The 18,166-nt window shown below is 43.4% G+C and overlaps 1 protein-coding gene across 1 annotated transcript in view; it reads right to left on the bottom strand.

Annotated features, from left to right (window-relative positions):
• Positions 1-571: 571 nt before the first annotated feature.
• The window catches only part of LOC134614085 (interleukin-12 subunit beta-like), a 69,855-nt gene continuing 52,260 nt past the window's right edge, over positions 572-18,166 (bottom strand). Inside the window, exons 4-7 of the mRNA XM_063457505.1 lie at positions 12,370-12,563; positions 7,284-7,426; positions 2,547-2,680; positions 572-643 (exon numbers count right to left, since the gene is read on the bottom strand). Of these exons, the coding sequence (XP_063313575.1) occupies positions 622-643; positions 2,547-2,680; positions 7,284-7,426; positions 12,370-12,563 (493 nt within the window). The 3' untranslated portion in view covers positions 572-621. The remainder of the gene's footprint in view (positions 644-2,546; positions 2,681-7,283; positions 7,427-12,369; positions 12,564-18,166) is intronic.

The raw sequence follows: 18,166 nt of genomic DNA, 5'->3' as shown, positions 1-18,166 counted from the left end.
GGTTCGTGTGTTTCCAGTTCGGGAGTTGGAAGATTCGTACAGTTTGCAGTTCGGGAGATTGGTGATTGCTGTAGCTGCTGGTCTATGGAAAAGGGGGATATCGCCTAAACTGGGTTTTATCCTCTTGTAAGTGAAACGGTCCGTTACAAGATCGCTCCCAGTACAGTGACTGTAACTATCAGTAAGAGATCGCTCCCAGTACAGTGACTGTAACTATCAGTAAGAGATCGCTCCTAGTACAGTGACTGTAACTATCAGTAAGAGATCGCTCCTAGTACAGTGACTGTAACTATCAGTAAGAGATCGCTCCTAGTACAGTGACTGTAACTATCAGTAAGAGATCGCTCCTAGTACAGTGACTGTAACTATCAGTAAGAGATCGCTCCCAGTACAGTGACTGTAACTATCAGTAAGAGATCGCTCCTATCAGGAGATGTGGTGCTCGTACCACTGAGTGTGGTAGAATTCTATCTTTCTCTTTGTTTCACTTCCTGTTCATGTGGTAATAATAGCCCAGTTGGTTTGTTTGTCAATCACTTTATTAGGATTTTCATAAATAAATAACATTTATGTATAATTAGATAATCTTGTGCTCGAAGAATCCCACTCGCCCTGATGGAATCATTTGAACTTGCATGGAGACCTGAAATGGAAAAAGAGGAGTATAATTACCAGGGACATCCTGCACACAGTAACACGGTTACACAGATCTTCAAATCAGTTTACAGACAGAGCAATATCAGTCGGCATGTGTGCTGTGTTGTGTTTACCCCTCCAAAGTGGGTTCCAGAGGGAAGCAATGGGCCGTGGCCTGCTGAAGTCCAGGGCAGGTAGACTGGATGGAGAGGAAGCTGTGCAGGTAGACTGGATGGAGAGGAAGCTGGGCAGGTAGACTGGATGGAGAGGAAGCTGGGCAGGCAGACTGGATGGAGAGGAAGCTGGGCAGGCAGACTGGATGGAGAGGAAGCTGGGCAGGTAGACTGGATGGAGAGGAAGCTGGGCAGGTAGACTGGATGGAGAGGAAGCTGGGCAGGCAGACTGGATGGAGAGGAAGCTGGGCAGGCAGACTGGATGGAGAGGAAGCTGGGCAGGCAGACTGGATGGAGAGGAAGCTGGGCAGGCAGACTGGATGGAGAGGAAGCTGGGCAGGCAGACTGGATGGAGAGGAAGCTGGGCAGGCAGACTGGATGGAGAGGAAGCTGGGCAGGCAGACTGGATGGAGAGGAAGCTGGGCAGGCAGACTGGATGGAGAGGAAGCTGGGCAGGCAGACTGGATGGAGAGGAAGCTGGGCAGGCAGACTGGATGGAGAGGAAGCTGGGCAGGCAGACTGGATGGAGAGGAAGCTGGGCAGGCAGACTGGATGGAGAGGAAGCTGGGCAAGTAGACTGGATGGAGAGGAAGCTGGGCAGGTAGACTGGATGGAGAGGAAGCTGGGCAGGCAGACTGGATGGAGAGGAAGCTGGGCAGGCAGACTGGATGGAGAGGAAGCTGGGCAGGCAGACTGGATGGAGAGGAAGCTGGGCAGGCAGACTGGATGGAGAGGAAGCTGGGCAGGTAGACTGGATGGAGAGGAAGCTGGGCAGGTAGACTGGATGGAGAGGAAGCTGGGCAGGCAGACTGGATGGAGAGGAAGCTGGGCAGGCAGACTGGATGGAGAGGAAGCTGGGCAGGCAGACTGGATGGAGAGGAAGCTGGGCAGGCAGACTGGATGGAGAGGAAGCTGGGCAGGCAGACTGGATGGAGAGGAAGCTGGGCAGGCAGACTGGATGGAGAGGAAGCTGGGCAGGCAGACTGGATGGAGAGGAAGCTGGGCAGGTAGACTGGATGGAGAGGAAGCTGGGCAGGCAGACTGGATGGAGAGGAAGCTGGGCAGGCAGACTGGATGGAGAGGAAGCTGGGCAGGCAGACTGGATGGAGAGGAAGCTGGGCAGGTAGACTGGATGGAGAGGAAGCTGGGCAGGTAGACTGGATGGAGAGGAAGCTGGGTAGCTAGAATGGGTAGAGTGTAAGCTGGGCGTACCTCTTAAGTCTGTGTTTGTTCTGTGTTTGCTGCTGGCTTGTATGTGCTGCCATGAACGGAATAGGGACATTGTAGGGACAGGGAGTTGTGTGTGGATAAGGGCAACATTCTGTCTTATTCGGAGCCAGTATTGCAAATTCCACACATTGTCCTATAGTCCAAAGAATGTCTGGATTTTGTTGTCTGAATGCCCTAAGGCAAGCCTGGACTTGGGTTCAGTTGGACTTTAGTGAATATTACAGAGAGCACAATATTTTCTAGATTTAAATGCATGACATGATTTGAAAGTAATAAACAATTTGCCTGGCGTTGGTGAGAGATATTCCAGTGATGTGGAATCCTGCCTTAGCGGTAGACTTAGCGGTGGATGATACAATTCTATCTCATATCATTTCTCAGTGCCTTTTATGCAGAATTTGATGTATTTTGTCACCCTCTATGTGAAGTGTATTATCTCATTATTCTGTCTGACGGGATGGACAAGGTTCACACTCTGTATAATGCATGTAATAAAAGCTCACAAACCTCGGTGCACGGCTCACGGACCGTGCTGTGGTCCAGTTGCTCCACATTGAGTTATTATACATATCTCTGCATCGGACACGCATACACTTTACATTCGTCATATTCTTCTTCATCTCGTACACCAGCTCATATATCTAGAACAGAGATAATTCCTGTCATTTGTTACATTGTAACAGACTATAAGAACAGATTTATTCTTATTTAAAAGAAGGGAAAGCTACCACAACTACACCTTGTTCCAAATTATTATGCAAATTCTATTTAAGTGTCACAAAGATTAAATATTTTGTTTTTCAGTTTAACTCATGGATGGCATTGTGTCTCAGGGCTCTTTTGATCACTGAAGACAATCTCGGACACCTGTGATAATTAGATTGCCAGGTGAGCCCAATTTAAGGAAAAACTACTAAAGGAGGGTGTTCCACATTATTAAGCAGAGCACCATTTTCATGCAATATGGGGAAGAAAAAGGATCTCTCTGCTGACGAAAAGAGTGAAATAGTTCAATGCCTTGGACGAGGTATGAAAACAGATATTTCACGAAAAGTTAAATGTGATCATCGCACTATTAAGAGATTTGTGGCTGATTCAGAGCACAGACGGGTTCGTGTAGATACAGGCACATTGAGGAAGATTTCTGCCAGATCCATGCATCGGATCAAGAGAGCAGCTGCTAAAATACCATTACAGAGCAGCAAACAGATATTTGCAGCTGCTGGTTCCTCTGGAGTCCCACGGACATCAAGGTGTAGAGTCCTCCAGAGTCTTGCAACTGTGCATAAACCTTCTATTCGGCCACAACTAACCAATGCTCACAAGCAGAAATGGCTGCATTGGGCAGAAAAATACATGAAGACTAATTTTCAAACAGTCCTGTTCACTGATGAGTGCCGTGTAACCCTGGATGGTCCAGATGGATGGAGTAATGGTTGGTTGGTGGATGACCACCCTGTTTCAACAAGGCTACGACATCAGCAAGGCGGTGGTGGAGTCATGTTTTGGGCCGGAATCATGGGAAGAGAGCTGGTCAGCCCCTGTAGGGTCCCCGAAGGTGTAAAGATGACCTCTGCATAGTATGTGGAGTTTCTGACTGACCACTTTCTTCCCTGGTACAGAGGGAAGAACTATGCTTTCCGTAATTAAATCATCTTCATGCATGACAATGCACCATCTCATGCTGCAAAGAATACCTCTGCATCAATGGCTGCTATGGGGATAAAAGGAGAGAAAGTCATGGTGTGGCCTCCATCCTTCCCTGACCTCAATCCTATTGAGAACCTTTAAAGCATCCTCAAGCAAAAGATCTATGAGGGTGGGAGGCAGTTTACATCCAAACAGCAGCTCTGGGAGGCTATTCTGACATCTTGCAAACAAATTCAAGCAGAAACTGTCCAAAAACTCACAAGTTCAATGGATGCAAGACTTGTGAAGCTGCTATCAAATAAGGGGTCCTATGTTAAAATGTAACGTGACCTGTTAAAATGTTTAAAAGGTTAAAATGTTGTTATACGTTTGATTGAAATAGCTTTTGATTTCCGTAAATATGCTGCAAACACAACAAATGACAATTTTCAGTTCTTTACAACCTATAAAGTGTTTTGCAACTTACCGTGCGTAATAATTTGGAACAGTGCATTGTAAGTTTTTTATGTTTCAAAAAAATACTGCTATCATTAGGAGGTGTGTTCAATAAAATTTGAATTGTACTCTTAACCCCTTAAGGACGGAGGACGGTTCAGGACCGTCATCGGCATTTTAGCGTTGCCGACCGGTGACGGTCCTGAATCGTCCAATGTACTTACCCGATCGCCGTCGTTCCAACGGCGGCGATCGGCGGTGCTCCCGGTGTGGGGAGACTGCCTGCAGCCCAGACAGTCTCCCCATGGCGGTTTAGGACCCCTGTTGCCATGTGATCGCCCAACAGGGCGACCACATGGTCACAATAGGTGTCCATGTGTCTGCCTGCAGGGGGACTGTCTGTGCTGACAGGCAGTCTCCCTGCTAATGTAAAATCATAAAAAAAATAAAATAAAGTTAATGTTAATAAAAAAAAATTATTATTATATATGTGTATATATATATATATATATATATATATATATGATATATAGACATATATTATACCTATATAATATATGTCTATATATCATATATATAATGTCATGCTAAGTGTATTTTTATATTAATATGTACATATATTAATATAAAAATACACTTATAATTAAATTACACACGTATATATATAATATATATAATAACTATATATATTGTATATATATATATATATTATTATAAAATACGAATAATAAGTAATTTAAATTAAATTAAAAAAATTAAAAATAATAATAAAAATTTTAAAAAAAATTATATCTATACGAAATTTTATTCTAACTGTATTTTGATATTAATATATATATATTTATATCAAAATACACTTAGAATGAAATTGTATATATATATCTATGTATATATAAATAAATAAAAAGAATAAGAACTATTCATATGTCCATATACAAAATTACATAAATAATTATATCAATATACACGTAGACTTCAAATATATAAATATGCATATATATTTAAATTCTACGTGCGTATTTATGTCATATTTTTACATAATTAAGTTATTTTATTGATTGCAATTTAAGGGACCTGCCTGCCAACCCAGGCCGAAAGTCCAGAGACTTTAATTTGCTATCACTGTATTTTACCCTGTAACGTTCTACGACACCCTAAAACCTGTACATGGGGGGTACTGTTTTACTCGGGAGACTTCGCTGAACACAAATATTAGTGATTCGAAACAGTAAAATATATAACAGCGATGATATTGTCAGTGAAAGTGACTTTTTTTGCATTTTTCACACACAAACAGCACTTTTACTGATGATATAATTGTTGTGATACATTTTCCAGTTTTGAAACACTAATATTTGTGTTCAGCAAAGTCTCCTTAGTATAAAAGTACCCCCCATGTACAGGTTTTATAGCATTTTTGAAAGTTACAGGGTCAAATATATGGGTCAAATATTTTTACATTGAAAATGGCCAGGTTGATTACGTTGCCTTTGAGAGCGTATGGTAGCCCAGGAATGAGAATTACCCCCATGATGGCATACCATTTGCAAAAGAAGACAACCCAAGGTATTGCAAATGGGGTATGTCCAGTCTTTTTTAGTAACCACTTAGTCACAAACACTGGCCAAAATTAGCGTTCAATTTAGTTTTTTACTTTTTTCACACACAAACAAATATGAACGCTAACTTTGGCCAGTGTTTGCGACTAAGTGGCTACTAAAAAAGTCTGGACATACCCCATATTGAATACCCTGGGTTGTCTACTTTAAAAAAAATATGTACATGTGGGGTGGTATTCAGAGATTTATGACAGATAATAGTGTTACAATGTCACTATTGATACATTTTAAAAATGTATGTTTTGAAACCGCAATATCCTACTTGTACTTATAGCCCTATAACATGCAAAAAAATAGCAAAAAGCATGTAAACACTGGGTATTTTTGAACTCAGGACAACATTTTGAATCTATTTAGCATTTGTTTTCATTCGCTTTTGTAGATGAGTAAAAGATTTTTCACATAAAAGTCAAAAAACTTTTATTTTAAATTAAATTACATGAGATTATATGAATAATGGTATGTAAAGAAAGCCCCTTTTGTCCTGAAAAAAACAATATATAATTTGTATGGGAACAGTAAATGAGAGAGCGGAAAATTACAGCTAAACACAACCACCACAAAAGTGTCAAAAAGATGCCTGGTCGCAAATGTACAACATCGCAAAAACAGTCAGATCCTTAAGGGGTTAATAGTTGATACCATGAGAATTATGCTGACTGTTATTTACATCAATTATTTAGGTAAATGAGAGAAATATAATTTGCATAATAATTTGTAACAGGGTGTAGAGAACAGAGTCATAAATTAGAGGGGTCAAAGGATTAAACATAAAAATGCTAGCAGAATGCTTGGTTGTATAGGGAGAGGTATTAGCAGTAGAAAGAGGGAAGTGCTCATGCCATTGTACAGAACACTGGTGAGACCTCACTTGGAGTACTGTATGCAGTACTGGAGACCGTATCTCCTGAAGGATATTGATACCTTAGAGAGAGTTCAGAGAAGGGTTACTAAACTGGTTCATGGATTGCAGGATAAAACTTACCAGGAAAGGTTAAATGATCTTAACATGTATAGCTTGGAGGAAAGACGAGATAGGGGGGATATGATAGAAACATTTAAATACATAAAGGGAATCAACACAGTAAAGGAGGAGACTATATTTAAAAGAAGCAAAACTACCACAACAAGAGGACATAGTCTTAAATTAGAGGGACAAAGGTTTAAAAATAATATCAGGAAGTATTACTTTACTGAGAGGGTAGTGGATGCATGGAAAAGCCTTCCAGCTGAAGTGGTTAACACAGTAAAGGAGTTTAAGCATGCGTGGGGCATAAGGCTATCCTAACTATAAGATAAGGCCAGGGACTAATGAAAGTATTTAGAAAACTGGGCAGACTAGATGGGCCGAATGGTTCTTATCTGCCGTCACATTCTATGTTTCTATGTTTCTATGGAATGTTATGCTGTGATAGCAGTGAGGCGATGAATTGTGTCAATAAACTTCAATCCATGGAAGTCCCGGGCAGGTAGAATGGGTAGAGTGTAAGCTGGGCACATATAAGGAGTAGTACTGGGGTATTTAGGATGACTTACTTACCTCTTTATTATTTTTGAATTGAATATTAACCTCAAACAGCAGAGGGAAGAAGGAAAAGTGTCTGGCCCATGTTGACGGATACGTCCAAGATCCGAGATTAGAGTCTGTGTTTAAGATCACATTTTCTGGAGCGCCGGGCACCACTTCAGGATAAAAAGCACAAGAATATGGGTAAACACAATGCAGTCTGGTGAATACGGCATTCAATTGGCTGAACCAGCCCAAAGAGAACTACTTGGTGGTTCTTCGTGTTTCAGGACAAACAATATTTAATTTTAATTTATAAATTTAGACATACATTAGAAAGGTATCATGTCAGGTCATAAAACAGTGCGTATTTCATACATGCCATTAATACCTTTATAATTATTTATTAATTTCCATTTTCTCCTTTTCCTTGTCCTCTTCCCCCTTCATTATTCCTTCTTAACACCTTGTCTTTCTCTTCTACAATTCTAAATCTATCCTCCATCATTTATCATATACCCCTGTTTGCTTCCTTAGTCTCTCCCCTTTCCCCAACCACCAAGTCCCTCCCCCTCAATCCGCCAAGCCCCCCATCAATCTGCCAAGTCCCCCCCTCAATCCCCCAAGCCCCCTCCCCCTCAATCTGCCAAGCCGCCCCTCAACCTCCCAAGCTCCCTGTTGCAGGACATCACCACTTAGTACCATGCCCACTGTATGTGCCTATGTGGTTTCCTTGTATTTTGTGTCCCCAATGTGTATTGTATGATTTTTCCCTTGTTGCATGTGTATTTCCCCTTGTGTTTTACTTTTCAGCCACACAGCGGCGCTCCGGCGCACGGTACACCGGGCGCCTGACCACACCCAAATTCCATTTAGAATGTGTGTTAGAATGTTCACACCTCGCCAACGAGGTGTGAAAACTGCAGACCGCAAGGTAACAAGCGGCATTCATATACCAAAGCAGCCTGCGCACCCTTTCATTGGTCCACTTATCGGGGACCATCCTACCTGCTCCCAAGGAAGCTGTAATCACTTGTCCCCTGGGAGCTACGAGGCTTGGCTCATGGCGGTCCAGGAGAACGCTCTCTCTGACAGATGCCTGAGTGTGAGTATTCACCAGAGAGAGGGGCAAACGCCAGCAGGGAATCCTTGGGGCTGTGAGTCGGTCTTGCGGCTGCAGGGGTCCTGCTGGCCGCATGGAAGTCTGTGCCTACCAATGTGAGAAGGAGCCCCCCCATTCAAACTGGGTTCGCACCATTCTCCTGGTTGGTCAGTGTGACAGACCAATCTGTCTGTGAATTACTTTTATTTTCCCTCAATTCATCTGTTTGTTCAGTTATTTCACCTGTCTGTGCAGCCTCTATGTTTATTTACTCTTCTACCGATCAACTGGCGAACGGCCAGCCACCCAGCAGGGAAGTGTGCTACTAGTTAATCTCTTGGCCTCATCAGAACGTTGTGGTTAACCGCAGACACTTCCTAATTGTCGAATGCCGACTGGGTGGTCGTCGTTCATATGCCGACCATGAGGTGGCAGCCATCTTGGATGTACGAATGCCCAGCGGTGTTCGTCGACGATTTCATGGAACTAAAAACAGACACTACTGAAGCCGCCAACCTCCCTTCTTCTGTTCATCCAGCATACGAATGCCGGCATGTTTGGTACTTGTCTGCACGAATGGACTTACCCCAGATAGCTATGCCATGGAGCCCATTCGTATAACGAAAGACTATGTGAAAGACTTTGGCTCTATGGCGATTGAACTATATGTATGTGATCTGAGCGCCATTCGGTAATAATGTGCGCTCAGATCTAAGCTATCTGGGGATACGTTAATTGTACCCAGTGTATTTGGTGGTTTTTATGTTATATATTTTTATGTGTTTTTACTGCCACGTGTAAAATGGAGTTTTGCCTCTATCCTGGGAGATAATTTAATTACTTCCCAATTATCTCCAGGATAGAGAGGAGGGTTCTTCACAGCTAAAGGGGAGTGCTTATGCTTGTAATACAATTAATATTGTCCCATTTTTCCAGCAGGTCCCCTAGAGGAGTGTGCACCTGGTGGAAGACCTGCATAAATACCGGGCAGGTAGCCCCATTAAACCAGATCTCTGTTGACTCTCAATACGGAGCTTGGTCTCGTACTTGGGGGAATTGATTCGCATGGATTTACTGTTCGGCTGTTTGGAGTGGAGAGTGTTCGTATGATTCCTGTTCGGCTGGTTGGAATGTTCGTAAGCTGATTGGTCTCAGCAAGGAGCGGGCAACCAATCAGAGAAGGAGCGCTTGTTCAAACAGGGTTTTGTGCCCTTTCTTCTGATTGGGTGGCGAAACCCCCCTTGTCCCTAAGCACTGATTGGTGCAGCCGAGTTTCGCGACCTTCCTTCAGATTGGGCGGCGAAACTCCTTCCTTGCAAAGTTTGGGCGCGAAGTTTGAATTCACCGGACTAAACCAAGCAACACCATGGAACTAATTTTGGGGATGTACAGAGACTTGAGCCCCAGATGTTCAATGCCGATATCTCTGGCTCTGTACATCTGATAGCCCCGCTTTTTGCAGGGATTCCAGATGGGACCCGGGGCTATCTAGCAATGTAAGTTCTAACCCTGTAACCCATTCCCTTCCAAGAACACCGAGCCCCAAAGTGTAACCTCCCTGAATGTGATGTGATGTAAAGTGTATCCCTGTGTACTGCTTGGTATCTCCTAAGGTGGGAGATGGCTATCTGTAACCCCAAACCCCCTCCTCCCCCCCCCCCCCCACCTGGGATTAAGGGAAGTGTATTGTGTAGAATGAGGGTTTGTGCATAAAAGAATCCTGTATTCAATAAAGAGTGTGACTCAGCCTGGTGAGAGGCCAGTGCTTAAACCTCCAAACTGTGTGGCGTCCTTTTACTGGAGGGAAGGAAGATTTAACCCCTGTGTCTGTTGTTTCAGCTTGCAGGGGATGAAAATAGGGGAAAAGGAGTTTAACTCCTTAAGGACACATGACATGTGTGACATGTCATGATTCCCTTTTATTCCAGAAGTTTGGTCCTTAAGGGGTTAAGCATGTGTGGGATAGGCTATCCTAGATATAAGATAAGGTCAGGGACTAGTTCAAAGTATTTAGAAAACTGGGCAGACTAGATGGGCCGAATGGTTCTTATTTGCCGTCACATTCTATGTTTCTATGTAAAACTAAACAAGAATTGTAAAAAGAGTACTGGATATCAGAAACCAAGGCCAGAAATATCAGCAGAATGGAACAGGACGTGACAACATTGAACGGTTACCCTGGCTCATATTTAGGGTTTGTTCGTCTTGTTCGTGGGAACAAACCTACCGAACAGCGCTCTCCTGGCTTGTCTCTGAAAAGAAGCAGGCGTTTGCGAAGTTGACTGGTGTTCGCGGGGTCAAGTGTCCGACTTGGAGTTCCAGATACTCAATGACCAAGTCCCGCTGCCTCTTTTCGTGCTCAGTTATATGAGCGGCAGCCACACAGGGACAGCACTAATTCCTGTTGTTTTCTTTGAACTTAATGAGCCAGGGTTGAAATACATTTTGGGAACCAAAGTATGTAGTTTTGTCACATTGATCTCATTGAATCTGTTTTTTTATAGTCATTAATATACTCTTCTCTATTACCTCTATACCTTTCTAAATAGCTTCTATCCTGACTGAATTCTGGTTCCAGTTCAGGGAGGTAAGGAGGACTTTAGAGATCCACCCCTGTTGTATCAGGGGAGTCATATTAAGGTGCCTGAATTTTCTACATGTTTGTGAGTTCAGTTCATTAATGAACACATCTATATGCCATCATACAGTGCTACACTATGTGTTGATAATTTTATGTTTTAGGTCAACAGCTGTGTCCTGTTTGTTTGGTTATCCTTATCGTAACATTCAGTTAGTCTTCTGATGAATTCTATCTTGGTCTAAATAACCTCTACACCTGACTAAGCTTCTATGCTGGTCTTAATAACCTCTTTATGTGTCTAAATAGCTTCTATCCTGGTCTAAATAGCCTCCTGTTGAGAAAGCGTCATTAGATAAGTCCTGCCTCACTCACCCCCTTAGTAACACTGGCACTATTCTACCGGTCATATTTTAAGTTCTTTTGTTATGTATTTTTTTTTTAATAATAAAGAAGAAATATTTATTATACCTTGGTATTTACTTTGCTTTTAGTGCCTGGTCTACGTACCATTTAACAAGGTCTACATACCCGCTAACCTGGTCTAAGTACCATTTATTGCAGTCTACGTACCTTCTAGTCTGGTCTAAGTACCATTTTTTTGCGGTCTACGTACATTCTAGCCTGGTCTAAGTACCATTTTGTGTGGTCTACGTAACTTCTTGCCCGGGTCTAAGTACCATTTAATGGGGTCCACCTACAATCTAGCCTGGTCCAAGTACCATTTAACGAGGTCTACGTACCCGCTAACCTGGTCCAAGTACAATTTAATGAGGTCTACGTACCTTCTAGACTGGTCTAAGTACCATTTAACGTGGTCTGTGTACCCTCTAGTCTGGTCTAAGTACCATGGTATCATCTATATGGTGTTTTTCTCTTAGCTGTGTCCAGGCTGACTTCCTAAATAAAGAAATACATGTACTTTTATGTTTTTCTCTTTAAGCACTATACTGAGCATTCTTTCTTCCTGTAAGTCAGACTTTTCAAACTGTATTTAAAGGTGGACATAACATAGTAACAGGTTGGGACTGTTGTACGGTTCTCTAGTATACATATACTTACATGCTGTGGCAGACCGCTTGGCATCCCGACTTGGTACCTCTGCCAATAGCACTTCCTAGTATCACCCTGTACCATAAGCACTGACACCATAAATACTATAGCGCCTTAGCCACCGCAGCTTGGCTGGGGTCTCGCTGTCCCTTCCCACCCTGGACCAAACACCTGGATCCAGCTCCAAGTGGGAAGACCTCTCATCCAAGAGAGTATAGCAGGTATAGTAACCCACAAGTTTGTGAGTTCAGTTCATTAATGAGCACATCTATATGCCATCATACAGTGCTATACTATGCATTGGTCATTTTATGTTTTAGGTATACAGCTGTGGCCTGTTTGTTTGGTTATCCTTATAACGTTCAGTTAGTCTTCTGATGACTCACCAATATCTCGAATGTAATAGGAGTTGGATCCACTCATGTACTGGCTCTTGGTAATTGCTTCCATCGTCACAACAATGGGGTATATCTGCTCCTCGAAAGCACACCACATGGGAAGGGACAAGTTAAACTTTAGAACTGAATCTTTAGTAGCATCACTGAACTTCATCTCCAGCCAGTTGGTGTCATCCACAGAACTACAAAAGACAGGAAAAGACAACGTTACTCATAGCTGGACATACCATTCAGAGATAACCAAGAAACAGGGGTATGGAAATGCACTCAATCCCCATTCTAAGGGTGTAGCTAGGTCGGTCCCAGTACCAAGAACCAGATACTTGATGAGGCAAAAAAAGAAAAAAGGTCCAGGCTAGTGATGTTGCAAACACAAAATTTTCGGTTCAAGAACCGGCGAACCGGGCGAACCGCCATTGACTTCAATGGGCAGGAGAATTTTAAAACCCACAGGGACTCTTTCTGGCCACAAAAGTGATGGAAAAGTTGTTTCTAGGGGACTAACACCTGGACTGTGGCATGCCGAAGGGGGATCCATGGCAAAACTCCCATGGAATATTACACAGTTGATGCAGAGTCTGGTTTTAATCCATAAAGGGCATAAATCTCCTAACATTCCTAAATCACAATGGATATGGATTGACACCTGACATATGACACATTGACATATGGATTGACACCTGTCCTCAGAGACCCTGATACACGTTGACACAGAGCAGAATAGGGACTGTTCCCCCTACATAGGGTCACTTGGCAGATATGGATTGACACCTGTCCTAAGGATCCCTGATACACACTGACAGAGCAGAATAGGGACTGTTCCCCCTACATAGGGTAACTTGGCAGATATGGATTTACACCTGTCCTCGGAGATCATGATACACACTGACACAGAGCAGAATAGAGACTGTTCCCCCTACATAGGGTCACTTGGCAGATATGGATTGACACCTGTCCTCAGAGACCATGATACACACTGACACAGAGCAGAATAGAGACTGTTCCCCCTACATAGGGTCACTTGGCAGATACGGATTGACACCTGTCCTAAGGATCCCTGATACACACTGACACAGAGCAGAATAGGGACTGTCCCCCCTACATAGGGTCATTTGGCAGATATGGATTGACACCTGTCCTCAGAGCCCCTGATACACACTGACACAGAGCAGAATAGGGACTGTTCCCCCTACATAAGGTCACTTGGCAGATATGGATTGACACCTGTCCTCAGAGACCTAATTGTGTAATAATGGTAATACTATTACCTATTATATAATATTGGCAGGGGCAAGGAAATTCCCTCTAAATAGATGGGTATAGGCAGAGAGTATGGAGACCGGAGTGATAAAGTGTCAATAAGGTAATATAAAGTTAAATGTATCACAGACACACAGCCACCCTTTCTCTTAGCTAGTTTCCAGAAATGCTGGATAGGTAGAAGGGCTATAAAGACTCAGAGAGGTCTAAGAAGAATCCTCTAAACTAGCCCTAATCTCCTTAAACACCTTCAAGGGTGTTCTAAGCTAAAGCTCAATCTAAACGTTTAGAGGACTGCCTGATTTCCCATCACAGATGCTGGCTAGGAATAACAGTGTGCAAGACAAAGAGTGGGTCTAAGTGCCCATAGTGCAGTAAAGTTTCCCTAGTGAAGTGAAAAAGAGAATAAGGAGCTGGCGCCCAAGAGAATAACGAGCTGGCGCCCTATCAGGGGACGTGTATATGGCATCAATTTTAGGAACCGGGAGATGGAAAAAGATGCTTGGTCGGACCTCCTACTTCAAATTTGGGGCACTGCGCGTGCAATCTAATGTGCCACCAGATAGGAGTGGTGTGTTAAGTAGTACTATTCCTATCAGTTTAATCCCTGTTATGTGCCTTTTTTTTGCTTTGGTTTTTGAAGCCACAGTGCAGCACCAGAGGGCCGAAAAATTAGGCATGTACACATGCCTGAAAAAATAGGTATTGTTGCAGCCGCTGCTGTAGCAGCGGCCAGAAAAATTGATGTTGGTTTCCCAAGAAGAAAGTGCCCTAAAACATTGCGGCTTGAACCCTAGTTGGTGGCGGATAAGTCACGCAAGTCAACCGGCATTTAGAGCTAAAATACAGCAGCATGTGGACCATTTTTAGCCCAAGGCAGCTCATCTCATCAGGCCTTTTTTAGTCGAATGTATCGCCCACTGTCAGTCCCTTCGGGATCCATCCCTCATTCATCTTAATAAAGGTGAGGTAATCCAGACTTTTTTGACCTAGGCGACTTCTCTTCTCAGTGACAATACCTCCTGCTGCACTGAAGGTCCTTTCTGACAGGACACTTGAAGCGGGGCAGGCCAGAAGTTCTATCGCAAATTGGGATAGCTCAGGCCACAGGTCAAGCCTGCACACCCAGTAGTCAAGGGGTTCATCGCTCATCAGAGTGTCGATATCTGCAGTTAAGGCGAGGTAGTCTGTTCTCTGAGGGTGGATCCCGAAGGGCTGTTGCGATGCGTAGGTCTTAAAAAGCTCTGCATGTCCTCCATCAACAACACGTCTTTTAAGCGTCCTGTCCTTGCCGGCGTGATCGTGGGAGGAGGAGGATGACTTTCACCTCTTCCCCTGTTAGATTCCCGTTGTGCTGTGACATCACCCTTATACGCTGTGTAAAGCATACTTTTTAATTTATTTTGCAAATGCTGCATCCTTTACAACTTGTTGTAATTCGGTAACATTTCCGCCACTTTCTGCTTATACCGGGGGTCTAGTAGCGTGGACACCCAGTACAGGTCATTCTCCTTCAGCCTTTTTATACGAGGGTCCCTCAACAGGCACGACAGCATGAAAGACCCCATTTGCACAAGGTTGGATGCCGAGCTACTCATTTCCCGTTCCTCCTCCTCAGTGATCTCAATGAAGGTATGTTCTTCCCCCCAGCCACGTACAACACCACGGGTACAAGATAGGTGACAACGAGCACCCTGGGATGCCTGTTGTGGTTGGTCTTCCTCCTCCTCCTCAAAGCCACATTCCTCCTCTGACTCCTCTTCCTCACAATCCTCTTCCAGCGTTGCCGCAGGTCCAGCAAGCGATGCTGATAAGGCTGTTTCTGGTGGTGATGGTGACCACAACTCTTCCTCTTCCTCTTCACGCTCATCTACGGCCTGATCCAGCACTCTTCGCAGGGCACGCTCCAGGAAGAAAACAAATGGTATGATGTCGCTGATGGTGCCTTTGGTGCGACTGACTAGGTTTGTCACCTCCTCAAAAGGACGCATGAGCCTACAGGCATTGCACATGAGCGTCTAGTAACGTGGCAAAAAAATTCCCAGCTCCCCAGAGGCTGTCCTAGCACCCCGGTCATACACATATTTATTAACAGCTTTTTCTTTTTGGAGCAGGCGGTCGAACATTAGCAGTGTTGAATTCCAACGTGTAGGGCTGTCGCAAATCAAGCGCCTCACTGGCATGTTGTTTCGCCGTTGGATATCTGCAAAGTGCGCCATGGCCGTGTAGGAATGCCTGAAATGGCCACACACCTTCCTGGCCTGCTTCAGGACGTCCTGTAAGCCTGTGTACTTATGCACAAAGCGTTGTACGATCAGATTACACACATGTGCCATGCACGGCACATGTGTCAACTTGCCCAACTTCAATGCCGCCAACAAATTTGTTCCGTTATCACAAATCACTTTGCCGATATCCAGTTGCTGCGGAGTCAGCCACTTTTCCACCTGTGCATTCAGGGTTGGACAGGAGTGCTTGTCCGGTGTGACTCTCTGCTTTCAAGCAAGTCAAACCCAAGACGGCGTGACACTGCCGTATCCGGGATGTGGAAAAGTACCTGGGAGCTGGGGGGCTGCCGTTGATATGGGGCAAGATGCAGCAGCAGAAGAGGACTCAGCCGAGGAGGTTATGGAAGAGGATGGAGTAGGAGGAGTAGAGGAGGTGGCAGCAGGCCTGCCTGCAAGTCGTATAGTAATACTGTAACTACTAACACTACATCATCGCATAGTAATACTGTAACTACTAACACTACATCATCGTATAGTAATACTGTAACTACTAACACTACATCATCGTATAGTAATACTGTAACTACTAACACTATATCATCGCATAGTAATACTGTAACTACTAACACTATATCATCGTATAGTAATACTGTAACTACTAACACTATATCATCGTATAGTAATACTGTAACTACTAACACTACATCATCGTATAGTAATACTGTAACTACTAACACTATATCATCGTATAGTAATACTGTAACTACTAACACTACATCATCGTATAGTAATACTGTAACTACTAACACTACACCATCGTATAGTAATACTGTAACTACTAACACTACACCATCGTATAGTAATACTGTAACTACTAACACTATATCATCGTATAGTAATACTGTAACTACTAACACTACACCATCGTATAGTAATACTGTAACTACTAACACTACATCATCGTATAGTAATACTGTAACTACTAACACTGCATCATCGTATAGTAATACTGTAACTACTAACACTACATCATCGCATAGTAATACTGTAACTACTAACACTACATCATCGTATAGTAATACTGTAACTACTAACACTATATCATCGTATAGTAATACTGTAACTACTAACACTATATCATCGTATAGTAATACTGTAACTACTAACACTGTATCATCGTATAGTAATACTGTAACTACTAACACTATATCATCGTATAGTAATACTGTAACTACTAACACTATATCATCGTATAGTAATACTGTAACTACTAACACTACATCATCGTATAGTAATACTGTAACTACTAACACTATATCATCGTATAGTAATACTGTAACTACTAACACTATATCATCTTATAGTAATACTGTAACTACTAACACTATATCATCGCATAGTAATACTGTAACTACTAACACTATATCATCATATAGTAATACTGTAACTACTAACACTATATCATCGTATAGTAATACTGTAACTACTAACACTACATCATCGTATAGTAATACTGTAACTACTAACACTATATCATCGTATAGTAATACTGTAACTACTAACACTATATCATCGTATAGTAATACTGTAACTACTAACACTATATCATCGTATAGTAATTGTCAGGGTACCTGAAGTCTCTACCTCCGAGAGAGGTAGAGACTTAGACGTCCATCCGTCCGGACGGGCTGTTTCCTCTGTTCCTCGCGGTCCATCCGGTCACGTAAACGCCGGCCGCGAGGGACTCACTTCCTTTTCTAGCATGACGTCCGGAAACCGACGTCATGACGCCAACCCGGAACGACCTGTCACTCAATCCTTCAGAGACTAATCAGGACTCGTCGGAGGCGTGTCTACCCTTCCGAGCCAGGGTATTTAAACTTGCTTCTCCCATTTGCTCATTGCCCTGTCGTGGTTCTAATCTGCCTAGTCACACAGTGCTCTTGTATTTCTGTTATCCCTTTGGTTCTGACCCGGCTTGTTTGACTTACTCTGTTTATCTCTGTTACCCTTGACCCGGCTTGTTCCTCGCTTACCTGTCTTCTCGTTCCCTCGACCTCGGCTTGTCTTTGACTATTCTCTATATTCTCCGTACGTTAGTCCGGCCATTCTAAGGTCCGGTATACGTATCCTGTACCTGTTTGTACTCTGCGTGTTGGATCCCTGTCCCGATCCTGACATTACGACAGGGCCAATGGATCCTGCAAGTACAAACAGTCAGCTTGGTCCTTCTGATCCTAGGTTCGAAGCCATGGAGCACAGAATGGATCAGATGGCGCTAGCACTACAGGCGTTAT

The sequence above is a fragment of the Pelobates fuscus genome, chromosome 6 (genome assembly GCF_036172605.1).
Source record: "Pelobates fuscus isolate aPelFus1 chromosome 6, aPelFus1.pri, whole genome shotgun sequence".
NCBI classification, from domain to species: domain Eukaryota; kingdom Metazoa; phylum Chordata; class Amphibia; order Anura; family Pelobatidae; genus Pelobates; species Pelobates fuscus.
Note: the sequence above shows the minus strand (reverse complement) of the source record. Positions and strands in the feature narration are given on the sequence as shown.